Source organism: Camelina sativa, chromosome 16, assembly GCF_030686135.1.
Source record: "Camelina sativa cultivar CO46 ecotype springtype chromosome 16, ASM3068613v1".
In the NCBI taxonomy this organism is placed as follows: Eukaryota; Viridiplantae; Streptophyta; class Magnoliopsida; order Brassicales; family Brassicaceae; genus Camelina; species Camelina sativa.
The window spans coordinates 30,452,497-30,478,341 of NC_141895.1; the positions used below are offsets into that span (position 1 = coordinate 30,452,497).

At 33.4% G+C, this 25,845-nt stretch overlaps 7 protein-coding genes and 1 long non-coding RNA gene across 10 annotated transcripts; 5 read left to right on the forward strand and 3 right to left on the reverse strand.

Annotated features, from left to right (window-relative positions):
• Positions 1-1,250: 1,250 nt before the first annotated feature.
• On the forward strand, positions 1,251-3,752 carry LOC104752979 (cytochrome P450 87A3-like). 2 transcript variants are annotated; one of them, XM_087491971.1, is made up of 10 exons: positions 1,251-1,592; positions 1,701-1,740; positions 1,849-2,022; positions 2,095-2,244; positions 2,334-2,585; positions 2,667-2,756; positions 2,847-2,925; positions 3,023-3,129; positions 3,234-3,361; positions 3,464-3,752. In XM_087491971.1, exons 1-10 carry the CDS (start codon positions 1,393-1,395, stop codon positions 3,555-3,557), a joined length of 1,314 nt encoding a protein of 437 aa, XP_087348097.1. In that variant the 5' UTR covers positions 1,251-1,392; the 3' UTR covers positions 3,558-3,752. The 2 variants fall into 2 exon arrangements, with proteins under 2 accessions (XP_087348097.1, XP_010473544.1); XM_010475242.2 differs by having other exon boundaries at positions 1,701-2,022.
• A 40-nt stretch (positions 3,753-3,792) lies between these two features.
• Positions 3,793-6,413, reverse strand: LOC104752978 (RHOMBOID-like protein 2). The gene is made up of 4 exons (XM_010475241.3): positions 5,638-6,413; positions 4,899-5,062; positions 4,640-4,803; positions 3,793-4,377 (listed from the first exon to the last, which is right to left on the reverse strand). The coding sequence occupies exons 1-4, from the start codon at positions 5,913-5,915 to the stop codon at positions 4,027-4,029; spliced, it is 957 nt and encodes a 318-aa protein (XP_010473543.1). The 5' UTR covers positions 5,916-6,413; the 3' UTR covers positions 3,793-4,026.
• Positions 6,414-9,801: 3,388 nt separating this feature from the next.
• Positions 9,802-11,637, forward strand: LOC104752980 (indole glucosinolate O-methyltransferase 4-like). 2 transcript variants are annotated; one of them, XM_010475243.3, is made up of 4 exons: positions 9,802-10,474; positions 10,568-10,878; positions 10,966-11,030; positions 11,132-11,637. In XM_010475243.3, exons 1-4 carry the CDS (start codon positions 10,020-10,022, stop codon positions 11,429-11,431), a joined length of 1,131 nt encoding a protein of 376 aa, XP_010473545.1. In that variant the 5' UTR covers positions 9,802-10,019; the 3' UTR covers positions 11,432-11,637. The 2 variants fall into 2 exon arrangements, with proteins under 2 accessions (XP_010473545.1, XP_087349438.1); XM_087493312.1 differs by having other exon boundaries at positions 9,837-10,474; positions 10,568-10,827.
• Positions 11,638-12,749: 1,112 nt separating this feature from the next.
• LOC104752981 (indole glucosinolate O-methyltransferase 4) lies at positions 12,750-14,645 on the forward strand. Its single transcript, XM_010475245.3, has 4 exons — positions 12,750-13,364; positions 13,511-13,824; positions 13,973-14,037; positions 14,137-14,645. Exons 1-4 carry the CDS (start codon positions 12,895-12,897, stop codon positions 14,434-14,436), a joined length of 1,149 nt encoding a protein of 382 aa, XP_010473547.2. The 5' UTR covers positions 12,750-12,894; the 3' UTR covers positions 14,437-14,645.
• Positions 14,646-16,036: 1,391 nt separating this feature from the next.
• On the forward strand, positions 16,037-17,886 carry LOC104752982 (indole glucosinolate O-methyltransferase 1-like). The gene is made up of 4 exons (XM_087493501.1): positions 16,037-16,799; positions 16,945-17,255; positions 17,370-17,434; positions 17,517-17,886. Exons 1-4 carry the CDS (start codon positions 16,447-16,449, stop codon positions 17,811-17,813), a joined length of 1,026 nt encoding a protein of 341 aa, XP_087349627.1. The 5' UTR covers positions 16,037-16,446; the 3' UTR covers positions 17,814-17,886.
• A 1,888-nt stretch (positions 17,887-19,774) lies between these two features.
• Positions 19,775-22,445, reverse strand: LOC147926116 (uncharacterized). Its single transcript, XR_015585474.1, has 2 exons — positions 22,315-22,445; positions 19,775-20,258 (listed from the first exon to the last, which is right to left on the reverse strand). It is a non-coding gene; the product is annotated as an uncharacterized LOC147926116 (long non-coding RNA).
• Positions 21,234-22,393, forward strand: LOC109129651 (S-adenosyl-L-methionine-dependent methyltransferases superfamily protein). Its single transcript, XM_019238167.2, has 3 exons — positions 21,234-21,545; positions 21,694-21,758; positions 21,903-22,393. The coding sequence occupies exons 1-3, from the start codon at positions 21,293-21,295 to the stop codon at positions 22,200-22,202; spliced, it is 618 nt and encodes a 205-aa protein (XP_019093712.1). The 5' UTR covers positions 21,234-21,292; the 3' UTR covers positions 22,203-22,393.
• Positions 22,446-23,444: 999 nt separating the features above from the next.
• LOC104752983 (replication factor C subunit 2) lies at positions 23,445-25,523 on the reverse strand. The gene is made up of 7 exons (XM_010475247.3): positions 25,174-25,523; positions 24,821-24,927; positions 24,615-24,716; positions 24,310-24,505; positions 24,089-24,217; positions 23,805-23,999; positions 23,445-23,723 (listed from the first exon to the last, which is right to left on the reverse strand). The coding sequence occupies exons 1-7, from the start codon at positions 25,333-25,335 to the stop codon at positions 23,613-23,615; spliced, it is 1,002 nt and encodes a 333-aa protein (XP_010473549.1). The 5' UTR covers positions 25,336-25,523; the 3' UTR covers positions 23,445-23,612.
• Positions 25,524-25,845: the final 322 nt, after the last annotated feature.

Consider the following 25,845-nt stretch of genomic DNA (forward strand, 5'->3'; position numbering starts at 1 on the left):
TTGCATAACATATCGAATGCATATCAATAAAATATATTTTGGTAATTAAGGCAGACTACATATTTTGAAACGAATGAATCTTCAATATTTTTTTATTAGAAATTATGTCGAATACTTTACAGAAACATATATACATATATAATACATATAATTCTTTATAAAATAACTATAACTATAAATAAGTTATCTTATATAAAAATAAATATAGGCATATATATAAGTTCTTACATCTTAACTCTGTTTTGCAAAGACAATATATTTTATTGCAAACTATAAGAACTAAAGTTAATGTTTATTATGAAAAACGAAAATAATTTTTTGTAAAGACTTATCAGTGAGTTATGATTTATTCCTGAGATGTTAAAATCTAATTTTGTAAGTGTGTTCAAATATTTTAAAATGTAACTTTGAGTTTATAATTGAGATTTAGAATTAATATTTTATAATTAAATGAGATTATATATCAGTTTGAATTTAACTAACTTAATATTTTCAATATATTTTTATTTAATTTTTAATATTTATTTAAATTTAATTTTCACAAATATTGTCATTCTAGATTTTTTTTTTGTTTTACTAAGAATGCCACTCTACAATTTCTCTGTGTTTTTTACACTAAGTTTCTTAATTTATCCTTAAAACTCATTTTCATTGAATTCAAATTATTATTTATTAGAATATAAAGGCAAACATGTATAATTTTTTTTAATTTATGTGAATTATGTCAAAATAATACTTTTTATGAAACCGAAATAATATGACATAGCATTTATTCATTGCGTAAAAAAAAAAAAAGAATGAAGGAGTTCATTATTGCTAAGGGTGAACCCAAGTAACCCAAGTATCATTCCTCTAGTTGAGACTCCAATAGATATGCTTTTATACACACAGATCGAAAACGTGTTTTAACTACTTAAGTAATTATTTTTTCTAAACTAGCATATCCAAAATCACCCACGTAACAAATTATCTTACAATCCGGTCTGAACCTTTGGGTATGACCGTAGGATCAACAAATACAAATCTCTTAGAATTGGATTATAACTCAAATTAAAGTTTGTAATAGGCATCTTGGTTATTATTTTTTGAAATTGCATTTGTTAACTCTTTCCCTATTTGGGCTACCATTACCAATTATGGTGTGATATTTTTAGTTAACGTGTGTTTGACCAAAAAATAAAATTCAAAGCCCCCGTGGTAAGGACTTGCCTCTTTAGTCTCTATATAAGGAGTCATCATAAGGTTGTCGTAACATGCAACAATTTAGCGTATCTTCTATTTAAAGATATTTTCATAGTTAGTCCTATTTAATAAAAAAAATAAGAAAAATATTCCATACTTAGAAAGCAGCAAATCAGCAACATACAATATTTCAATTCTCTTAAGAGTGATATGTTGTGGGCATTTTGCATTTTGGTTTCTCTACTTGTGACAAGGGTCACAACTTGGGTTTACAAATGGAGGAACCCCAAATGCAGAGGGAAGCTTCCACCAGGTTCTATGGGCATACCCCTTCTTGGTGAAACGATTTCTTTCTTCAAACCTTACACAAATTCAGACATCCAACCTTTTATCAAAGAGAGGGTTGTAAAGTGAGTATATTTACTTCTTTCTTGCAGAGTTGTATACTTTTGTATTTCTAAATATATATCTATGAAAACTGAAGTGAAATCCTTACAAATTTCGTGGCTTGCATGCAGGTACGGGCCAATATTCGAGACCAGTCTTGTGGGGATACCAGTTATTGTAGCAACAGACCCTGATTTTAGTTATTTTGTGCTCAACCAAGAAGGTCAATGTTTCAAGAATTGGTATCCTGACACTTTCACTGAAATCTTTGGAAAGCAGAATCTGGCAACATTACATGGGTTCCTATATAAGTACCTCAAGCACATGATCTTGAGTCTCTTTGGCCATGAAAGTCGCAAGAAGATGCTTCCTGAAATTGAGCAAAATGTTTGTAAGAAGTTAGAGCTCTGGTCAACTCAAAATTCAATTGAGCTGAAAGATTCAACGGCAAGCGTAAGTTCCAAGTAACATAATTTCCACTTTTCTCTGTATCGAACTTTCCTAATTAAGTTTCTTTTCTGTTAGTTGATACTGGATCGCACCACGAAAAAGTTGATGGGCCATAGTCCAGGAAATTCCTCAGAGAATCTAAAGGAATGCTTTGCTGCGTTCATTGATGGTTTGATCTCCTTCCCTATCAACATCCCGGGGACAGCTTATCACAAGTGCCTAAAGGTTATTATACTTAGCCACAATTCATGGTGTGTCTTTTTATTGTAAAGCAATTCATAGTACCCAAGCTTAAAAATTGGTGACTGGTTCAGGGTAGGGAAAGGGCAATGAAAATGTTGAGGGATATGCTTCAGGAGAGATATGAGAAGCCAAGGGAGAATCCAAGTGATTTCTTTGATTATGTCATTGAAGAGCTTAATAAAGAAGGGACACCTCTGACAGAAGAAATTGCACTAGACTTGATGTTTGTGTTGGTTTTTGCCAGCTTCGAGACAACATCTTTTTCATTAACTTTAGCCATCAAGTTCCTCTCAGACGACCCTTCAATTCTAAAACGTCTAACGGTCAGTAAAATGAAAAACACATTTCTCTAAATAAGCTGATGTAATTATACCAAAAGTTAAAAAACTATTAATCTCAAACAGGAAGAGCATGAGGCAATTCTGAGAAACCGTGAAGATGCTGACTCTGGACTTACTTGGAAAGAATATAAATCAATGACATACACATTTCAGGTAGATTACTAATTGTGTCAATCTCCTCTAAGGTAGGTAGATTATAATACGTATCCTTATCTAACTAAATGTTATACCTTAATAATGCAGTGCATAAACGAAACAGCGAGACTAGCGAATTTAGCCCCTGCAATCTTCAGAAAAGCCTTGGTAGATACCCAATATGAAGGTACGATCAACAAAGCAACAACACAAAATAGTTGGATTGATATCAGTTGCCCTATATGACTATATCCAAATTAATCACTTTGTCAAAATGGTTGCAGGTTATCTTATTCCAGCTGGTTGGACAGTGATGGTATGTCCTCCAGCTATACATTTGAATCCAGAAATCTATGAAGATCCACTTGTCTTCAATCCATCTAGATGGGAAGTGAGTTCACCAAAATCTTCTACATACATATATATGACTTGTACTCTAAGTAACCTGAAAAGGTTTTCAAAACAAAACTAAATCAAACTGGTGAAATATTACAGGGATCAAAATATACAAATGCATCAAAGACATTCATGGCATTTGGTGGTGGAATGAGATTCTGTATCGGAACTGACTTTAGCAAACTCCAAATGGCAGTTTTCCTTCATAGCTTGGTCACAAAATACAGGTTCAATAAGGCTGCTCTTCTGTTTCTTTTTTTTTTTTGTTGATTTAAAGAGATAATTATGGTTACTAATATTTGCAATTTTGTTTCTTGGATTTCCATCAGATGGGAGGAGATCAGTGGAGGAAACGTACGTCGAAGTCCTGGATTGCAATTTCCAAATGGTTATCATGTGAAACTCAAGAAGAAAGAGGTCTAGAGAAAGTTAGATTGAAGCAAAGGAGGAACAATCTACAAGACCTAAGATGCATAATACAAAATGTGTGTACTATTGACCAAATTAAAGGAATTTATTTCCAATTTAAGCTCATGTTTTCCCTGTGAACTTTAGCAAATCAATTTCTATAATGAAAAAAAAAAAAAATTCTATAATGAAACATTGGTTGAGATAAAATGCCTTTAATCCAATAATACAAATTATGTACTTAAGACAGTTTTGAGAAGTATGGTTTTCAAATGTAATAAAAATACACTCTTTTATGGTTTTCAAATGTAATAAAAATACACTCTTTTGTTTCTATCCCTTTTTTTTTACACAAGACGAATTTTGTAATGTACAGATATAAAGTAATCAAAGACTAGAGAGATCAAAGATATTAAATGTTAACAAAATCACATATAAAAGCTTATACTGTATATGATTATGATGATGGCGATGATGATGGTGATTAGCATGTCCATTTAGAAGTTGGGAAACAGCTGAGGTAATGACACCATTTGCAATGTTTGTTCCCATTCTCTCCTTTGAACAGCATCACTAATCCAACAGTTAACCCAACCACAAGTACAACCGCTGCAACTATGAACAGCACGTACTGGTACATGCTATACTTGCGTTTGTTTCGCGTAGAGTTGGTGCGGGAAGCTTCCCAACCGTACTGTGGTCGGACAAGGAGGACAAACCCGAGGCAGAATCCGGTTAAAAACCCTCCGATGTGTGCGAAATTGTCGACCCGAGGAAGCATTCCTAGTGCTAAGTTGATTGCAATGATGAACAGAAGAGTGACCAGAGCAGCTGCCTGCAAATAAATACTGTTAAGAGAGGGTATATATAAACCAAACCTGAACCTATATGCTAAGACCAAAACCAAAACTGAGCAAAAATGTGTTTAGATTAGAATCTGAAGAACCAAATCAAAAGCTTCAGATGAATAAAAAATGAACCAAATCAAAAGAACCCAAAACTGCTTCAAATGAATAAAAAATGAATTTCATATGGTTTCAGTTTCAGATATGTCAAAGTTTCGGTTAAGGCTGGTTTAGTGGAAAGGACATAAGTACCTTGTTGGCATAGATAGTCCAATTGGTGAGAAGTTCAGATAACATTGCTCCAAGAAGTCCAAAGAGAGCACCCGAGGCACCAACAGAGATACTTTCTTGAAGGAAAAGCGATGAAAGTATGCTTCCACCGAGACCCGATACTAAGTAGATAAGCCCAACTCTTACTACACACGGCCGTGATAAAGATAAAATGTATCAGTTGATGATGAAAAAATTGATCTATAACTTTCATGGGAAAGGCAAAGGCAAAAAGACTTACTGAAGCCAAACTGCTGCTCAAGGCGGATACCAATGAAAATCAAACTCAACATATTGGTAAGAAGATGAATGATGCCAGCGTGAAGCCACATACAAGTGAGAAGTCTCCATCCTTGATGTTCATGTACTACTTTCCTCCATTCCAATGCTCCCATTTTCTCCAATCTAAAACAAGGATCAAGAGAAAAACTAAATCAAACACCAAGCAAACAAGAACAAAAAGTAAAACAAGGAACCACAAATTAACCATCACAAGAGACATTCACAGAACATTTTGACAATGAAACCTAAACAACTTCAATTGGATCCATAAGTTGCTTAGTCCAATTCTAGAAAAGAGAAGTCTTCAATTGGGATACGTATGAACCGACAAATTCTAGCCAGGCTAGATGTATAAGTACTAAATGAAAAAATGGAAACTTTGAGAAACCCCACAAGCTGGAGCTCATTGTCCAAGCCACTACAGACGCTAGAGATCAAACTCAATTGCAAATTTAAATACAAAAAGATTGAGACTTTTAAGGTCCAGAAAGATCAAACTTGTTTTGCTAGTCAATCAGATTCACGAATTCAAGAATCTCAAGCTTCAACCACAATATTACTGAATAAAAATGAAAACTTTGAGCTCAATTAGAGAGATCAAACCAAATTGCGAATTAGAAAACAAAAAAAAAATTGAGACTTTTGAGATACCCAGAAGATAAAAACTTGAATCTGGAGCTTTTTAAAAGTAAACTTACGTTGAAGAAGAAGGACCAAAGAGAGGATTCTCTTTAAGTGGCTGAAACGAGAATCTACCGAGGAATCTCGCAACACACTCTTTGTTAGCTCCTGTGATTTTCTTAGGACAATCATTAACAAACATCACAGCGACGAAGACGGCGAGATTCGCCACTACAATAGCCGGAATCAACCACGAAGTCCAATGAGTTTCGCCGGAAGACTCATCGTAGAAATAGTTGTTGTTATTAGCTCCTCTGTTTCTCTTCCCTCCTCTCTCAACATCTCTGTTCGCCATTATTTACTCTGTTTCTCTTTATCACAAAATCTCAAGAGCTAGCTCGTTTGTTATATAAAAATCCGAAACTTGGATTAAACGGATCAAATACGGAATTCAGGAGAAGTAGCTTAGAAGAAAGAGAGCACGAAGATGAATTAGAAGGAAGAAGAAGAAGAAGAAGATTGAGACAGAGTATCAGTAATTAGGGTTAAAGTTGTAACCTTTAAAGAAACACACAAACAAAAACGTTTTTTTTTTTTAATACGATTTTTGAACCATTGAATTTATGTTAAAAAGGTGAGTGCAATTAAAAAGACTTTATTAGGTCTGTGTGTATCTATCTATCTTTATCGATGTGTGTAGAGAAAATAAAGTAATTAAAACAGAGCTTTGGTGGTGTGTCAATGGCGAGTTAGGCGGTGGTGCCAGCTCCTCCCTCTCCTTAGGTTTTGCAAGTTTCTATTTTGAGTATAAAACAACTCAACACCTGCGATTGTACTATATAATACTGTATACAATTCTGAAATTTCGAAGGGTTCTATTATTATTTTTGACTGGGAAAATTTCTAAAAAATACCTCATGTTATTTAATTTGAACATTTAATATACCTAATTATTTTGCTTAAATACAATTTTTAATGATTTTAACAAATTTTGTTCAAGAAACGTAAACGCGTGTTGTAGATCTGTGAATTAGTAAAATACTCATAAGAAATTTTGTCTAGTCTCTTTGTAAGTTTTTATTATTATATCAGCCATACGTCATTCTTTCGATAAGCATAACTTATTCTAGACTATTTAATTTAGGACAATTATATGAGTATTCAATAACGATCAATATCATAAACATGTTGTCCTGAATAAAACGACGATATGTATTGGGATCCCCATGTAGTAGATATCTTGTACAAATTCATGTGCACTTTGGTTTTGTGACATCTCTCATTAGAAGAAAAAAAAAATTAATAATCAGGCATGTGTGTTGCGTCCATGCATTTTAAAGTAGGACCATATATAGATATTTTCAAATTACAATCCAAGAAATTAAGGTCCACGCGGTTTCAACTTGATTAGGGATACACACCATTGACATTAATAATCCATCATCCAACACCACAAAGCTCTTTTTAAAGTAACAAGTGTATATAGAAGGAAATCTACAATTTCGTGGCCAAGATTTTTGAGCCAAACTAATAATATGACATCAAATTATACAATCAATTTTTACTTTTAACTAGGAAAACTCATGTTTTTGCATTTGGTTTCATAGATTTTGGTTTGATCGTTACTATTAATACTACCATTTATTTGATTCACCTTTTGTATTTTACTATCTTCTGTTTTTTCTTCTTTAATACTAATATTTCTCTACGGATCAGTAAGTCACAATCTTAATTTCAAGGCTTCTCATGAAATAATTTTTACAGTAAACATGAAATTATCCACATGTTTGCTATCAACTTTTGTCAACAACAAACGACGGCAAACCATCTTTGCTAGACCAAATATAATATAATCAAAGAAAAAAACCATGACTTGGCATAAATGAAAGAAAAGGATTTTGATCTAGCAAAGATGGTTTAATAATTTTTCATGGGACGAGATATTAGCTTGTTTGATATAAAAATACCAAATTGGTTAGGAAGATTACTGAATTAAGCTTCAATGATAAATTAGAAAGGGTTTGTTTGCATACTAGTACATTTTGGAAACTTAATTGGCAAACTAATACATTTACTATTCAAAATTGAAAAACTAGGTGTTGTATAATAGAGAATGTGTGAGATAGGAGAGATTGTGGGACATAGGTTTAGATGAGAAGATTACCAAAAGGAGTATGTGTGTGGGTGTGAAATAAAGTTTTTTTTTTCTTTCAATCATAATTATTCAAATAATTGTTAATATAATTTTTTTTAGAAATTTCTTTTTAGATACAAAAAAAAATCTATATTTTTTCTTTATAATTTGATAAGAATTTTATTTCATAATTTATATATATATATATATACATCTTATGTATCTCTACACTTTATTTAGTGTACAAATGTCTATACACTTTATTAAGTTTACAAACACACAATATTAAGTGTACATATGTAATTTGAACAAAACCATTGTGATACAAATATCTTAAACCCTAAGAATTAAACAAATTACACAAATTACATCTATACACTAATAATGTGTACGGACATCTGTACACTTAATAATGTGTACATACATTTGTATACTTATTAATGTGTACGGATACAAAATTTGTAAAAAATATTTAAAGTTATCAAATAAAATTATCAAACAAAAAATATATCAAATTATAAAGAAAAAAAACAGAGATTTTTATACATTTTTAAAATTTTCAAAAATCAATTTTAATTACCCAGCATTTTGTTTTTAAGATTGTAGGGAGCATATATTAAAAAAAAATCACCGACTCAATGACGTTGTTGTAAATATAAAATGTTGATGAGGGTTGAAAGGTCATGTGAACAGTAGAAAACAGTAAAAAATGTGGAATTTGCTAATTGTAAATAGTGATTGTACTAATTTTACAATTATGTTTTGAAAAGTGTCTATTTTTCCAAATAACACAATTAGAAAAACATTGACAAGCAACCGGTTTATGTTTAAACAGTTCCAAGGTCTGTCAGAATTATCTATCAAACAGCAAAAATTAAGGGTTTGTTAGCATTTTAGTATATTTCTAAAACTTAATTATGAAAAACATATATTCACTATTTAAAATTGGAAAAATAGGGTGGTGTGAGATAGAAGTAGGAAGAGATAGAAAATTGGGTGGGACATTGTGATTGGGAGAAGATTACATAAAGGGCATGGTCGAAAGTTACGAGGAAGAAAGAATAGAGATAGATGGAGAGTGGGAAGGAGGAGAGAGATTCTGTGGGCCTTAAGATTTTTTTTTCTTCTTTATTATATTCTACACAATCTAGAAACATAAATATTAGCTAATTAAAATTTGTTATCTAAAAATTTTTAGATATATAAAAATATATGTTTTTTCTTTATAATTTGATATGTATTTTGTTTGATGATTTTATTTGATAATGTTAAATATTTGTTTACAAATTTTGTATTTTGTACACATTACGGATGCATGTACACATTATTAAATGTACGGATGCATGTACACATTATTAAGTGTACAGATGCATGTACATATTATTAAGTGTACAGATGTAATTTGTTTAATTCTTAGGGTACAGACCTCTGAAACCCAATTGGCTTATTTGCATGTACCCCAATGGTTTTGTAAAAATTACATCTGTACACATTATTAATGTGTACAGACATCTATACACTTAATAAGGTGTATAGACATCTGTACACTTAAAAATGTGTACGGATACAAAATATTTATATAATTTATTTAAAAACTGTTAATTAAAATTCATACCAAATTGTAAAGAAAAATATAGAATCCTAAAATAAAATTTTTATTAATTTATTTGAAAAATCAAGAAAATAGAAGAAAATGGAAAACAATGGCATGTAATGTAATTAAGTAGAATCTTTAATGACAAAAATGGACGTGGAAATAGTTGAACAGTGGTGAATGTGTTTTTTCCCAATTGTAAATAGTGAATGTATGTGTTTCCTAATTATGTTTGAAAAATGTATCATTTTGCCAAATATCTCAAAAATTAATGAGAACGGTTTATCCACAAACCGGCAACAAATCAGTTTAGATATAAACCGGCAACCGGTTCGTCACTAGAGATAAGTGAACGTTACCTAAGCTAAAGTTTCTCTTGTTGTTTGAACCAGGTTGTTACCTGTTAGTCAAACATTCATCAACACATACCACACTTACTAGTCATGCTTCATTAATATTGGTTTCAATTCCGTACCTTACCTTTCCATACATTACTGAATGTATTTTTTAGTTGTTGAGTGTGGAGTGTGGAGTGTGGAGTGTGGAGTGTGGACGAAATCACAGCAACCCGTCAAAAGTCGTAAACACCAACTAAGTCTAAACAAGATGAAAAATTCTAAAATCTATATATTACATCCTCACGAAACAAATGGAAACCAACTTTATCTAATTACCATCTAATACCTTTGTGATCTACCTTTTTCAAGTTTTCCACCAGCAAAAAAAACAATATGGCAAACGGCCATCTTCAAGATCAGTTAACCACTTGTTTAACCAAAGAAACACAACAATTTGACGAAGTGAGCTTGCAAGCGGAGACGATCTTATACATCATGCCATTCGCCATGGTTTTCAAAGCCGCTTTGGAGCTTGGCGTCATTGACATGATTGCTTCCGTAGATGATGGTGTGTGGCTCTCTTCTTCCGAGATCACGCTCGGTCTCCCAACCAAGCCCACCAATCCGGAGGCACCGGTATTGCTGGACCGGATGCTGGTTTTATTAGCGAGCCATGCAATCTTGAAGTACCGTATGGTGGAAACCGGAGAGAATGGTAGAAGTGAAAAGATGGAGAGGGTCTATGCAGCTGAACCGGTTTGCAAGTTTTTCTTGAACCAGGGAGATGGCTCCGGTTCTTTCGCCCCTCTGTTCATGTTGCTCCAAAGCGAACTCTGTTTTAAAACCATGTACGAATATTACTAAATGAACCGGTGAACAACAAAATGTTATACTATTCATAGTATCATTAATGAAAAATGGATTAATTATTTTTTTTACAGGACACATCTCAAGGATTTGATATTAGAAGGAAAAGATGCATTCAGCTCTGCTCATGGCATGAAAGTTTTCGAATACATAGGTTCCAACGAACGGTTCTCTGAGATGTTTAACCAGGGAATGTCGGAAGCTTCCATAATGATCGTGAAGAAGGTTTTAGAAGTTTACAGAGGATTTGAAGATGTGAATACTTTGGTGGACGTGGGAGGAGGAAATGGAACCAACATGAGTCTAGTCACTTCCAAGTATCCTCATATTAAAGGCATCAATTTCGATCTAGCCTCGGCTTTAGTTCATGCTCCTCTTTATCCAGGCATACCACTAGCTGAAAAAAGTACAAGTTGTATTTTGAAGTGCTCGTACGTTTTGATAACTATATCTCTTTAAATTGTTATAATAGGAGTGGAGAATGTCTCAGGAGATATGTTTACAGAAATTCCAAAAGGAGATGCCATCTTCATGAAAGTAAGTTCCTCTATATATATATAATCATTCATATATATATAATATTGCCAACCATATATGTACTAACAATAAAATAAAATGGACATATAAATTAAATTCAGTGGATACTACATGATTGGAATGATGAAGACTGTGTAAAGATTCTGAAAAATTGCTGGAGAAGTCTTCCCAAGAAAGGAAAAGTGATAATAGTTGAGATGATTACCCCAAAAACACCAAAGAGCAACGACTCTTATTCTAACGTTGTGTTAGCCGTGGACATCGTGATGTTAACACATTGCTCAGGTGGTAAGGAGAGGTCTCTTCCGCAATTCGAGAGTTTAGCCTTTCAGTCAGGTTTCCTTCGTTGTGAAGTCATATGTCTTGCCTATTCGTACTATGTTATCGAATTACACAAATAGATACGATGTTTTTACCAAGTAAAAATAAGACTAGCTAGTCTCCTCAATGTGGACACTACATATATTTTTAAAGCACACATGATGACAAGCTCATGTAATTCTTGTCTACAAGCCCATCTATAGACTATAGCCCATGTAATTAGGTTTCTACCAAGTGGATTCATCATTTATATGAGTGTAATGAATATCAATGAGTAATTAGGACACTTCTCCAAAATTAAATTAGGTCGCTACGATTACGCATGTAACTAAATTAAACAGCTTACAAAAACATTATGTGGTAGAAATATAAATGGGAAGCCTTTGAGGGTTTTACCCCTACCCATTAATTAAATCATTTCTTGTAAACCAAGCCTCACTCTATATTCACTATGATCCCAAATGATTTTGCACTTGCGATTTATAACGTTTAGTTATTTTGATAAAATCTTAACTCTTTTTCCCTCTCTATTCGAGCCCCAGTGCTCGCTAGCAAAAGCTTATATCTGTTAATTATTTCCATCATATAACCACATTCCTAGAGTTTTATACCCATACTTTTTTAATTTCTGTGTTATTGCAATAGAACAATGAGGAACAGGTAAAGAGCTCTTCAGCACATCCTCCCCATTCTTATTAAAAATGACGCATCAACTGAATTTTCTACCACGACAATTCTGGAATGTCATTGTCTTTCTCTTCAGTCATGCACACCTCGGTAGAAAATTATAATTCCACGACTTTTTTTCTATTGAAAAGTATAATTCCACTACTATTTTTTCTGTTGAAAATTATAATTCGACGCCTTTTTCTATTGAAAATTATAATTCCACGAGTTTTAGTTATATTATTTTTGTTTGACGAATACAAAAAAAATAAGCCTTGTTCGTTCTTTTCATTTATTACTTTGCAAAAAACAGAGTTACACGGCCTTCTGTGAACCAAAAAAAAAAAAACAGAACATCCATACAAAACGATTATGATTTTTTGGGTTCGTTAAAAATGTTTGGGACACTATTCTTATATTGCAAACTAAGAATTGTAAAATAACGATTCTTATTCAAAAATAAATACATGAGAATATTTTTTTTGTTAAATTATGATATAATATGTGCTGTAAGACTTGTTCAGCATGTTCGAGGCTAAATAAATGATTTTTAGTTATATTCGAGGAAATTTCTCATTTCATTTTTGTAACTAACATATGTTAGCGTACGTCTTTGACGACATAATTATTGGATATTAGTCAATGGAAACAAAATCTAGACATTAATTTAATTTTCTTAGACAAATTTAGGTTATGCATGCTTTTATTAATCCGCATGCAAACAAATATCTCAGCATAATCTTGTGGAGTGTGGACACAGACAGCTTCGAGGCTTCTCCTATAACATGACAGCAAGAGTGAACGACAACGTTCAGCTTTCTCTTACTATCTCTATATCTTTGCAGCATTGCTACCTATCTTTCTCAATTTTTCAACAATGGCAAACCATCTTCAAGATCCCTTAACCACTTCCCTTAAACCGGGTCTAATCAAAGAAGAACAACAATTTGACGAAGAAACCGTGAGCTTGAAAGCGGAGAAGATCTTGTACACTGTGGCCTTCCCCATGATTTTCAAAGCCGCCTTGGAGCTTGGCGTCATCGACACAATTGCTGCTGCAGATGAAGGCGTGTGGCTCTCGTCTTCTGAGATTGCGCTTCGTCTCCCAACCAAACCCACCAACCCGCAGGCACCGGTTTTGTTGGACCGGATGCTGGCTTTACTTGTTAGCCACTCCATCTTAAAGCACCGTATGGTTGAGACGGGAGTAAACGGCCAAACCGGAAAAACCGAGAGAGTTTATGCCGCTGAACCGGTTTGCATGTTTTTCTTGAACCGTGGCGGCGGCTCGGGTTCTCTTGCGACTCTGTTCACGGTATGCCTAAGCGAAGTCTATTTCAAAACTTGGTACGTACTATACTTCATTATTCACAAACAAGCCAAATAACTACTTGATTATAAGTAAATTGCATTAACCTTTTCATTACCCCGTTTTAATGAACCAGTAAAACCAGTTTGCAAAAAATCAATTTTTTTTTGTTTTTATTTTGTAGGACAAATCTCAAAGATATGATATTAGAAGGAACGGATGCATTCACCTCTGCTCATGGCATTGGACTCTTTGAATACATTGGTTCAAACCAACGATTCGGTGAGATGTTTAACCGGGCAATGTCAGAAGTTTCCACGTTGACCATCAATAGAGTTCTAGAAGTGTACAAGGGATTCGACGATGTAAACACTTTAGTGGATGTTGGAGGAGGATTTGGACACGTCATAGGTTCAGTGACTTCCAAGTATCCACATATTAAGGGCATCAATTTTGACGTAGCCAAGGTTATAACCGAAGCTCCTCTAATTTATCCAGGTACACTATATATTATATACGAACTCATAAAGTCAACAAATTGTACTTGAAATTGCTAGTTCTGAGATAACCATTATATTTTAATTTTTTACAAAATAAATAATATAATTTATCTTTCTCAGATTTACTTAAACTGTTTTATATATAGGAGTGGAGCATGTTTCAGGAGATATGTTTAAAGAAATTCCAAAAGGAGATGCCATCGTCATGAAAGTAAGTTCATAATATAACCACTTCTTTTTTATGGAAAAGCCAAAGATATATATATGATCCCATTGTCAACAATATACTAACTACATAAATTAATGGCAGTGGATACTACATGACTGGAACGACGAAGATTGCCTAACGATTCTAAGAAACTGTTGGACAAGTCTTCCGGAAAAAGGAAAAGTGATACTAGTCGAGATGATTACGCCGGTGGAACCAAAGATCAACGACACTTATTCTAAAATTGTATTTGGTATGGACATGTATATGTTAACACTATGCTCAGGTGGTAAGGAGAGGTCATTTCCCCAGATCGAGACTCTAGCCTTTGGTTCGGGTTTTATTCGATGTGAAATCATATGTCATGCCTATTCGTATAGTGTTATCGAATTACACAAATAGGTTCCAGAATATACCAACGAAAAATAAGATTAGTCTTGTCAACATAGAGACTCTATATAAACTCCATATATACCTTGTTTTATCAAAATAAACTATTTTACCTTGTATTTCACATATTCACGGGGTTTTTACGTTTATAATGGTTTTTTCCCCTTGTGTGTAATTTATATAATAATAGCCATCTGAATAAATCTGTTCAATCTCTCCAATTTTTTTAAAAGAAATCGCAATTTAAATGGCATATAAATAGGCACTGCAAGTTACACAAAAAATAAAGGGCCAGCAATCAAAATCTTGAAAACATAGAAATAGTACAGCATGAACCACTACTATATATGACAGTCTAACGTGGTTGTTTGTTGAACATTCATTTTTTTTGTTTTGTATTAAATATTGATTTCGCTTTCGTATGTACATGTCACAACTAACATGTGCATTGAATGTGTATGTGTTTCTAAAGTTATTGCCTGCTGCTAAACCATATCACATAAAACTGAATTAGATATCGATCGTGTTGTAGCATGGGTTGGCTTTTTCTCCGAAAATCATATTATTGTAATAATAATTATCCTTGTATTTATTTTAAAAATTACTTTGTTTAAAACAATATTTACTTTTAATATTGCAATTTTATATTTTTTTTGAATTTAACATATATATTTTGTATGTATGTTATCAAATAAACAAATTGATGAGTGATAGTGGGAAAAATCAAATATGGAGAGCACACATTAGTACATATTCTTATCCGATAATGATCCATTATACTAATTATTTTAGAAGACTAGAGAATTTTTATTTGTTTGATACTATAGTTTTTTTTATTCTTTGTTGTATTTGCATCATTATTTGGGAGATATTTTATAGAAATTTGATCCATTATACTAATTATTTTATACTATAGTACATATTCTTATCGGATAATGATCCATTATACTAATTGTTTTAGAAAACTAGAGAATTTTTATTTGTTTGATACTATAGTTTTTTTATTCCTTTGTTGTATTTGCATTATTATTTTAGGAGATATTTTATAGAAATTTGATATGTTTTATATTTGCCGCTTTTCCAAAAATTTTGGACTAAAATGCTCTAATTTGTCATTGTCTTTCTCTTTCATGATGGTATAATATTGCGCTTTGACTTGAGATATGCTACAAATATTAAATATAATTTTTATGTTTTTTTATAATACAGAGCATAAATCATATGATCATTAATAAATTTGATGTTTTCGTTAAAGATTTTTAACATCCATACTTTATTTCTTATAACAGTTTTAATCGATTAAATTAAGTTGACGAAATAATTATTTTAGTGTTATTTTAATAACATTAGCCTGAGTGCCTGAGTGCCTGAGAGGGTTTATCAAGAATATGCACGAATAGCCTTAGGAATTGTTGATTTAGTGCCATTTAATTTTATTATTATTATTATTATTTTTTGGAGTAAACCACTCATCTCAGTTTACCTTTCTTTTATTAGTTACGTAATTTGACGGTTATTTACTACTATTACAGTTACTAGGAAAAAAAAAAGACAAACCATACAAAATCGATTTTTTTTTTTTTGGGCTCGTAACATGTTTGGATATTAATCAATGCAAAAAAAACTAAAGAGATTAGTTTAGTTTTTAAGAAAAATTAGGTTATGCTTTCGTTAATCCGCATGCAAATAAATATGTAGGCATAATCTTGTTTTTTTTGGCTAAAATATCTGGTATAATTTAGGCATATATAATATAATATTGTGAACACAGCACACAGGCACAGCTTTCCAGGCTTCTCCCTATAAAATGGCAGCAAGTGTGAAAGACAACGTTCAGCTTTATCTTACCATCTCTATATATTTGTTATTATCTATCTTCCTCAAATTTTCAACAAACAACAACAATGGCAAACCATCTTCAAGACCCCCTTAACCACTTCTTCTGAATTGGGTCTAATCAAAGAAGATCAGCAATTTGACAAAGACACAGTGAGCTTGCAAGCGGATAAGATCTTGTACACTATGGCCTTCCCCATGGCTTTCAAAACAGCCTTGGAGCTTGGTGTCTTCGACACGATCGCTGCTGTAGATGAAGGCATGTGGCTCTCGTCTTCTGAGATTGCGCTTCGTCTCCCTACCAAACCCACCAACCCGGAGGCACCGGTTTTGTTGGACAGGTTGCTGGCTTTACTTGTTAGTCACTCAATCCTAAAGTGCCGTATGGTTGAAACTGGTAAAAACGGTCAAACCAGAAAACCCGAGAGAGTTTATGCTGCTGAACCGGTTTGCATGTTTTTCTTGAACCGTGGCGGCGGCTCGGGTTCTCTTGCATCTCTCTTCATGGTAGCCAGTAGCGAACTCTATTTCAAGACTTGGTACGTACTACTTTATTACTCACAAACAAGCCAAACAACTACATTCATTACCCCGTTTTAATAAACCTTCTAAGTCAATATAAAATAAGTTTGCAAAAAAAATAAAATAATAATAATTGATTATAAATTTATTTTTACGTCGTAGGGAACATCTCGAAGATATGATATTAGAAGGAACGGATGCCTTTACCTCCGCCCACGGCATGAAAATTTTTGAATACATTGATTCAAACGAACGATTCGGTGAGATTTTTAACCGGGCAATGTCAGACGCTTCCATCATGATAATGAATAGAGTTCTAGAAGTGTACAAGGGATTCGAAGATGTTAAAACTTTAGTGGATGTGGGAGGAGGAGTCGGAACCGGTATAGGTTTAGTGACTTCCAAGTATCCTCATATCAAAGGCATCAATTTTGACATAGCCAAGGTTTTAGCCCATGCTCCTCTTTATCCAGGTACAAAACTATATTAACTGATAAAATCAACAAGTTGTACTTGAAATTGCTAAAAAAATTTGATAAATTTTATCTTTCCCTAATTTACTTATAAAATGGGTTATATATTTATAGGAGTGGAGCATGTTTCAGGAGATATGTTTAAAGAAATTCCAAAAGGAGATGCCATCTTCATGAAAGTAAGTTCTATGTATTGCACATAATATCAATATATACTACACGATTGGAACCATATATACTAACTACATAAGTTAATGACAGTGGATACTACACGATTGGAACGACGAAGATTGTGTAAAGATTCTAAAAAGTTGTTGGGCAAGTCTCTCGGAAAAAGGAAAACTGATACTAGTCGACATGATTACACCGGTGGAACCAAAGATCAACGACTTTTCTAATATTGTGTTTGCTGTGGACATGGTTATGTTAACACTATGCTCAGGTGGTAAGGAGAGGTCACTTCCCCAGATCGAGACTCTAGCCTTTGATTCGGGTTTTATTCGTTGCGAATTCATATGTCATGCCTATTCGTATAGTCTTATCGAACTACACAAATAGGTTGGTGTCTATAATTGCCAGAAAAGGAAAATTTAATGATAACAGTTTCAATAAAAACTACATTGCTAATAAATATTTGTGATATCAAAATACCAATATGGGCCACTACAAGCAAATAACGTGATCAAAAATATTCACAAGCAATCAAAATCTAGAAACCATAGAAATAATACAGCATGGACCACATTCTAACGTGGTTGTTTGTGAACATTCATTAACTCATACCAAACTGACTATTCATATTTGTCGATTGTATTAAATATGGATTTCGCTTTCGTTACACGTGCATTGAATGTGTCTGTGTTGTTGCCTGCTGTGCTAAAACTAATCTAATAAACTTGAAAATATAAGAACAACTTTTCTTATTAGATTTAGAAAACTAAATTTGTCTCTCAAATCTTATAATACAACTCTCGATAGACCCTTGTATTTATATAGAACTGAGCTACTCCTTATTTTCCTTATTTTTTTTGAATGTAATGTTAAATTATATTTAAAGAAAAAATAACGTTATTAGCAGAGAAATAAGAATCCAAAGATATTAAACTCGTTTGAAAAGCTAGTTTATGTAACTATGCCATCGTTGGAAGAGCTACTCCTTATTCTGTTAGGATTATACAAACTTATTTGGAAAACTTACTTATTTGTGATTCCTACTTCTATTTTTTTATTTCCATTTCTCTATGTCTAGAATCTTCTTATTCTTGAAATATCTTGCTCTCAAGCTTTGGAATTATCCAACAGCTAAACTATATCACAAGTATGCTTAACTTTAAACTGAATGTAATTAATCAGCTGGATAAAATCGGCCACTCTCACTTGATTCATAGCTAGTATTCACAAGTTCTTCCCTAGTTTAGTTCAGTTTCATTAGACTGATTTATTGTATCTAGTCAATATAATACGTTTGTGCTTGTTATCCTGAAAGTGTCCTCAAACCAAAACAAAAAAAATAGTTGCATAAATGATTCCATCAAAGTATATAAATTCAATTCACACTGTCGTAAAAAGGAGTGTTAATGCATATTTTAATTGCTTAGAAGAGGAAAAGTAACTCAAGAGTTTAATTTTACGACATCTATAGTTTTACACAATTACACTCAACGAGTATATAGCTCAGCCATCGGAAAATGTGAAGGTGAATGAAATGTAACAGCAAACGAGAAGAAATGCACGTATATATATTAACGGCATCAATTTGGATGTAGCCTCAGTTTTAGTTCATGCTCCACTATATCTAGTTAAACCACTAATTAGATATTAAACAAGTTATATCTCTTATAAAATCTATTTATCTTTGCTCAATATTAGTTTAGTAAATTAAAATCGATCGGTCATATATAGGAGTTGAGCATGCTTATAGAAATTCCAAAAGGAGATGCCATTTTTCTAAAGGTAATTAAGTACCTCTATATACTCTATCGAATGAAAAAAAAAATCATTATATTGAAATTATATAAAACTCCATAGTCAACCATATACTAACTACAAAGGGAAATGCATAAATTAATGACAGTGGGTACTAAATGATTGGAACCACAAAAGATTGTGTAAAGATTCTAAAAAATTGTTGGAAAAGTCTTTCCGATAAACGAAAAGTGATAAGAGTCGAGATGATTACGCCGGTGGAACCAAAGATCAACGACATTTCATCTAACATCGTGTTAGATATGGGCATGTTGATGTTGACACAATGTTCAGGTGGCAAGGAGAGGTCTCTTTCCCAATTCAAGGCTCTAGCCTCTGAATCGAGTTTTATTCGTTGTGAAATCATTTGTTTTGCCTATTCATATTATGTTATCGAATTAAACAAATAGATTTATAATTTTGCCAAGAACAATCAAGGTTAATATCTCGACAATGTGATGAATATACATCGTCAAAATACTTTGCAAGGTATTTTACACCTATAAATAAATGAAACTTGAGGAGCTTTTCTTGTTTTCTTTGTGATTTCAAAATACCAAAATGGTTAGGATTAAGACTCAAAGATAATATCCAGAAACATTCACAAGCAATACATCTATCCGAATTATCAAACAACATAGAGCTAACCAAATTGGTTTAAACATAAACCGTTCCACCGTTCATCACTACAGATGAGTGGAAGTTACGTAGCTTAACTTTGGCTGTTTCACAAACAATGGCTAATTTAGCCAGAAGACCACATAGTTGAAGATATGATCCAACTCCATCACAGATTCTCATATGCGCGCCAGTTTCGTAAAACGATAATCATTGGGTAAGACGAAAAATGCAACGTTGGAATGTTTTGAGATGTAGAGGAGGAGAATCAGGTGTATGCCTTCATAAACTCAAGTTTTAGAAACTTAGCCATATCGCAATTCTTTACTATACGGAAAAGCGTTGTGATAATGTCTGTTGGAGAGTATCCCAGATCGTAGAGCTGCTTTAAGCCGTGACATGCATCGTCAAACTTACTTTCTAACACATTAGGAACAAAAAATTATGGAAAATGAAATATATTTATTAATTTAGTACAAAAACTTTAAACATATTGTATTGTTTAATTAAGTTTCTCAAGCTTTCTCCAAAATTAAATTAGGTCGCTACACTTACTCATGAATTTAAATTAACCATCTTACTAAAACATGTTATATATCACTTGTGTGGTAGCAACATAACACCTAATTATTTTTCAAAAAAAAACATAACACCTAACTATTGGTGGATGGTGATACTCGATTTATGGATTTAATGGGAAGCCTTTGAGGGTTTTATCCCTACCCATTTAATCATTCGTTGTACGCCAAGCCCAAAATATTTTGTGAGTGCGATTTATAACGTTAAATTGTATGGCATTGTTAGATGTTATCAGATTATCCACACAAGCATCTCTCAACAAAATTCTTTAAATTTGTTATTGGATATGAGTTGAATTAGATTGGGTCCATGAATTTAGGCCCAATCAGTTGAAAAGTTAACTAGAGTTTTATCTTCCTATATATACTCTTGTTAACCTAGTCTCCATGTATTCTGAAATCTCTGTACTTTCTCCAGTAATAAAATCTGTCTCTTTGTCCGTGGAAGTAGCCAACAGAAAGTGTTGGTGAACCACGTTAAATATGTGTCATTTATCTTTTTTTCTATATCATTTTGCTCACATCCGTTATAACAAATTGGTATCAGAGCACAAGGTTCTTTGTTCTGTGTTTTCGTGCGAATTTCGAGCAGTTTCAGATCGGTGCATATTTGGTACAGTTTCAGATTCGTGCAAAATTCGCGTTAAGACACAAAAGTTATTTTTCTGCGTTCGTACGTTTTTCGGGCTGAATCAGTATTGTCTGATTTTACGGCAGAAACCGATCCGTACAGTTTTCGGGCAGAATTAACTTTGTGCAGATCGGTGCAGAAGTAGGTTCGTCACCAGTAGGGCATCTGTGAATACATTGGTTCACAGGACACATCTCAAAGATATGATATTAGTAGGATAAGATGCATTCACCTCTGCTCATGGCATGCGACTCTTTGAATACATTGGTTCAAACCAACGATTCGGTGAGATGTTTAACCGGGCAATGTCAGAAGTTTCCACGCTGACCATCAATAGAGTTCTAGAAGTGTACAAGGGATTCCACGATGTAAACACTTTAGTGGATGTTGGAGGAGGATTTGGACACGTCATAGGTTTAGTGACTTCCAAATATCCTCATATTAAGGGCATCAATTTCGACGTAGCCAAAATTTTAACCGAAGCTCCTCTTTATCCAGGTACACTATATATTGACTATACTAACTGATAAAGTCAACATATTGTAATTGAAATTGCTAATTTTTATTAATCATTTTTTTTAATATAAATATTAATTATATTTATCTTTCTCATATTTACGTAGTTATATGGGTTAATTATATATAGGAGTGGAGCATGTTTCAGGAGATATGTTTAAAGAAGTTCAAAAAGGAGATGCCATCATCATGAAAGTAATTAATTAAGTTCATAATATAATCACTTTCTTTTATTTTATTTTTTGAAATTTCCTTCAATCACTTCTTTATGGAAAAGCCAAAGATATATTTGGATTCCATGGTCGTCAACCATATATTAACTACATAAATTGATGACAGTGGATACTACATGATGGGAACGACGAAGATTGCCTAAAGATTCTAAGAAACTGCTGGACAAGTCTTTCGGAAAAAGGAAAAGTGATACTAGTCGATATGCTTACGCCGGTGGAACCCAAGATCAACGACACTTATTCTAACATTGTACTTGGTATGGACATGATTATGTTAACACAATTGTCAGGTGGTAAGGAGAGGTCATTTCCCCAGATCGAGACTCTAGCCTTTGGTTCGGGTTTTATTCGGTGTGAAATCATATGTCATGCCTATTCATATAGTGTTATCGAATTACACAAATAGGTTCCAAATTTTACCAACGAAATCTATGATTAATCTCGTCAACATAGAAACTCTTTATAAATTATCTATATATATATATCATCTATATATATACCAAAATAAACTATTTTACCTTGTATTTCACATTCAGGAGCTTTTTCGTTTGTAATGTTTTCTTTTTCCCCCTTGTGTGTAATATAGTTGTGTATTTCATTCTCTTCAACTTGAAAAACAAAAACAATCGCAATTATATTTATATGGCATATAAATAGGCACTGCAAGTTACACAAATAAATAAAGGGCAAATTGTTTGGTTATCGACCATCTTGTGTTTAGTGAACACAAGAAGAACACATGATTGGTGTATACAATTGCCAGAAAAATAAAGGAATCTTTAATGATTACAGATTCAATGAAGCTACATTGCTAATAATTATTTGTGATATCAAAATACCAAAATGATAATGTTCAAAAATATTCACAAGCAATCAAAATCTAGAAAACATAGAAATAATACAGCATGGACCACTACTATATATGACATTCTAACGTGGTTGTTTGTTAAACATCCATTTTTGTCGAACATTCATTAACTCATACCAAACCGACTATTCATATTTTATCCATTGTATTAAATATGGACTTAGCTTTCGTATCTGCATGTGCACCGAATGTTTATGTGTTTCTAAAGTGTCCTCAAACCAAAACCAAAAATAGTTGCCTAAATGAATCCATCAGAGTATATAAATTCAATTCACACTGTCGCAGAATGGAGTGTTGATATGCATATTATATATTATAAAATGCTTAGAAGAGGAAAAGTAACTCTAAAGTTTCATAGATTATAATTACAGATAAATTTAACGACATTTACACTCAATGAGTATATTGTATATAGCTCGGAGCTCGGTCATCGGTAAATGCGAATGTGAATGAAATGTAACAGCAAACGATCAGGTGGTAAAGGAGAGGCCTCTTTCCCAATTCAAGACTCTAGCCTCTATGTGTGAACATCAACATGTCCATGTCCATATTAATTTTGACATATATGGACATGGACATGGACATGTTGATGTTCACACAATGCTCAGGTGGTAAAGGAGAGGCCTCTTTCCCAATTCAAGACTCTAGCCTCTGATTCGGGTTTTATTCGTTGTGTTATCATTTGTCTTGCCTCTTCATATTATGTTATCGAATTACACAACTAGATTCAAAATCTTACCAAGAACAACCAAGGTTGATATCTCGTCAATGTGATGAATATAATACCAAAATGGTTAGGATTAAGACTCAAAGATATAATATCCAGAAACATTCACAAGCAATTCAAACATCTATCTGAATTATCAAACAACAGAGAGCTGACCAAATAGGATTAAACATAAACCGGCCACTGCTTCTACCACTAGAGATGAGTGGAAGTTACCTAGCTTAAGGTGCTTTCGCCGTTTCACGAACAATGGCCAATTTAGCCAGAAGACCACATAGTTGAAGATATGATCCAACTCCATCGCAGATTCTCATATGCGCAAATCCAGTTTCCTGCAAGATAATCATTGGTGTTAGACGAAAAATGCAGAGTTGGGATGTTTTGAGATGTTAAGGAGAGAATCAGATGTAGACCTTCATGAACTCAAGTTTCAGATACTCAGCCATCTCGTAATTCTTTATTATACGGAAAAGCGTTGTGATAATGTCGGTTGGAGAGTATCCCAGATCGTAGAGCTGCTTTAAGCCGTGACAAGCATCGTCAAACTTACTTTCCAACACATTACGAACAATGTTCTTAACATGAAGTGGGTGAGGCTGGTCACAGACCTGAGAAAAATAAGAAGGAAATAAGTGACCTGAGAAATATGAATCAAATGTGTTTCATCAGCTAGGTTAACTAAGGTTTTGTATCGAACCTTGAAGACGTTCTCTTGGTTGACTAGCCGAAACCCGCTATTAGTGGCTTGCAAGTTGTTCAGAGCTTGCCTCATGTCACCATCAGCTGTAAAAATAATCGCCTCCAGGCCTTCAGGTACATAAGGAACCTAGGGAGAATGAAAAGCACAGGTAATCAAAATATGTTACAAAACTGCAGTAAATAAACATGTAGAATGGTAGAAAAGTGGCAAATCGATACATTCTCTGCTTGAACCACAATCATGAGACGGCCTAGTATCTGCTGATCAGATAATCTAGAGAACCGAACTAAGGCACATCTACTCTGAATGGGCTCAATAATCTTGGCTGATGTGTTGCAAGCAAGTGCAAACCGCGTAGAGTTTGAATATATTTCGATTGTTCTCCTCAATGCTTGTTGTGCTCCAGATGTCATGCTAATTTTACATACCAAAAAAACAGAAAGAAGAAGCACTGAATCAGGAAAATTCAGCTTGAGAAAAAAAAGACTGAAGTAAAAAAAGCCACAAACTTAGCAGAACTAACCTGTCAGCTTCATCAAGAATGACAACCTTATGACGCCCTGGAGGAAGTGTTACTTTCTTCTGCGCAAACATCTTAATTTTGTTCCTTACAACATCAATACCCCTACAACAGCCATAACAGAACACAAATACCCACACAGAAGATGTTTAAACCAAACAACGAAATGAAGATGGAACAACATCCCATCTGATGAACATACAACATACCTATCATCAGATGCATTCAACTCCAGAACAGCCTCCTTATAATTCTTGCCAAGAAGCTCGTGAGCAAGAGCCAAAATGCTTGTGGTCTTACCTGTTCCAGGAGGACCCTGAGAGGATATAACAACAAAATCCTGTATCAGAACCTTTGGTGATTGTTTCACTCCACCGAACACCCACCAAGTAATCAAACCCCATCAATACAATTTCATTAACCAAAACCCTAAAAATTGACAAGCTTTATATCCTCAAATCTAACACCAAGAGACAAAACCCAATGTGACAAGTCACTAAATTGCAATCACAGAGTGCCACAATAGAAAGATTCAAAGCAACTACTAAGAGTAAAAGCTCACGGCAAGGATGAGATTAGGCATGTTCCCGTCGCGAGCGATGACTTGTAGTCTAGAGACGGCGTCTTCGTTACCAACGATATCGACTACTTTGCTCGGCCTGTATTTCTCCACCCATGGTTTCTCGCTTTCGACGCCGGAAGAGGTTGAAGACGACGCCGCCATTTTACTCAGCCGGAATCTCCGATCCGGTGCGATTTTATTCTGATTTGGAGGGAAAATTGCTGCAGTGACACTCCAATTAAGGGTTTTTGTTAGTCTTCTACGACTATTTTTGCATTCAAGGGCCTATAAAAATATAAGCTTACGAATTCTGTACTAAAGTATGTTAATTTCATTGTATAGCCCACGCCATCAAATGAAAGACTCGATATTACATATATCTGCCGGCGAAAATTTGACTTTTTCCAATAAAGCACACGAATTTTGGGACGGTGGAAATTTGCTACTTTGGTTCGGTTCGGTTTGTTTTATTGTATTCAGTTATTAGAATAAAAGTTCCAAATGCACTATATAATCCAACTGTATTTTCAATTTGAGAATTTTTGGTTTGGTTTGGTTTGGTTTGGATTTGAATTCAGTTCGGTTTTGGATATATAAAATCAATAATAATTCATTAGTTTTGTACCTTTTTAGTATATCTAAACATAAATATAATTTTAAAAATAAATTTCA

Bases quoted from the DNA above. Each gene is read 5' to 3' on its own strand.
- LOC104752979 (XM_010475242.2), top strand. From the start codon at position 1,393: ATGTTGTGGGCATTTTGCATTTTGGTTTCTCTACTTGTGACAAGGGTC. The intron at 2,586-2,666 runs GTCAGTAAAATG...AATCTCAAACAG, and splicing joins CAATTCTAAAACGTCTAACG to GAAGAGCATGAGGCAATTCT. The intron at 3,362-3,463 runs GTTCAATAAGGC...GATTTCCATCAG, and splicing joins AGCTTGGTCACAAAATACAG to ATGGGAGGAGATCAGTGGAG.
- LOC104752978 (XM_010475241.3), bottom strand. From the start codon at position 5,915: ATGGCGAACAGAGATGTTGAGAGAGGAGGGAAGAGAAACAGAGGAGCT. The intron at 4,804-4,898 runs GTAAGTCTTTTT...GGCCGTGTGTAG, and splicing joins TGAGCAGCAGTTTGGCTTCA to TAAGAGTTGGGCTTATCTAC. The intron at 4,378-4,639 runs GTACTTATGTCC...ATTTATTTGCAG, and splicing joins GGACTATCTATGCCAACAAG to GCAGCTGCTCTGGTCACTCT.
- LOC104752980 (XM_010475243.3), top strand. From the start codon at position 10,020: ATGGCAAACGGCCATCTTCAAGATCAGTTAACCACTTGTTTAACCAAA. The intron at 10,475-10,567 runs GTACGAATATTA...TTTTTTTTACAG, and splicing joins GAACTCTGTTTTAAAACCAT to GACACATCTCAAGGATTTGA. The intron at 11,031-11,131 runs GTAAGTTCCTCT...AATTAAATTCAG, and splicing joins GAGATGCCATCTTCATGAAA to TGGATACTACATGATTGGAA.
- LOC104752981 (XM_010475245.3), top strand. From the start codon at position 12,895: ATGGCAAACCATCTTCAAGATCCCTTAACCACTTCCCTTAAACCGGGT. The intron at 13,825-13,972 runs GTACACTATATA...TTTTATATATAG, and splicing joins AGCTCCTCTAATTTATCCAG to GAGTGGAGCATGTTTCAGGA. The intron at 14,038-14,136 runs GTAAGTTCATAA...AATTAATGGCAG, and splicing joins GAGATGCCATCGTCATGAAA to TGGATACTACATGACTGGAA.
- LOC104752982 (XM_087493501.1), top strand. From the start codon at position 16,447: ATGGCCTTCCCCATGGCTTTCAAAACAGCCTTGGAGCTTGGTGTCTTC. The intron at 17,256-17,369 runs GTACAAAACTAT...ATATATTTATAG, and splicing joins CCATGCTCCTCTTTATCCAG to GAGTGGAGCATGTTTCAGGA. The intron at 17,435-17,516 runs GTAAGTTCTATG...AGTTAATGACAG, and splicing joins GAGATGCCATCTTCATGAAA to TGGATACTACACGATTGGAA.
- LOC109129651 (XM_019238167.2), top strand. From the start codon at position 21,293: ATGCGACTCTTTGAATACATTGGTTCAAACCAACGATTCGGTGAGATG. The intron at 21,546-21,693 runs GTACACTATATA...AATTATATATAG, and splicing joins CGAAGCTCCTCTTTATCCAG to GAGTGGAGCATGTTTCAGGA. The intron at 21,759-21,902 runs GTAATTAATTAA...AATTGATGACAG, and splicing joins GAGATGCCATCATCATGAAA to TGGATACTACATGATGGGAA.
- LOC104752983 (XM_010475247.3), bottom strand. From the start codon at position 25,335: ATGGCGGCGTCGTCTTCAACCTCTTCCGGCGTCGAAAGCGAGAAACCA. The intron at 24,717-24,820 runs GTATGTTGTATG...TGGCTGTTGTAG, and splicing joins TTGAATGCATCTGATGATAG to GGGTATTGATGTTGTAAGGA. The intron at 24,506-24,614 runs GTTAGTTCTGCT...ATGTAAAATTAG, and splicing joins ATTCTTGATGAAGCTGACAG to CATGACATCTGGAGCACAAC.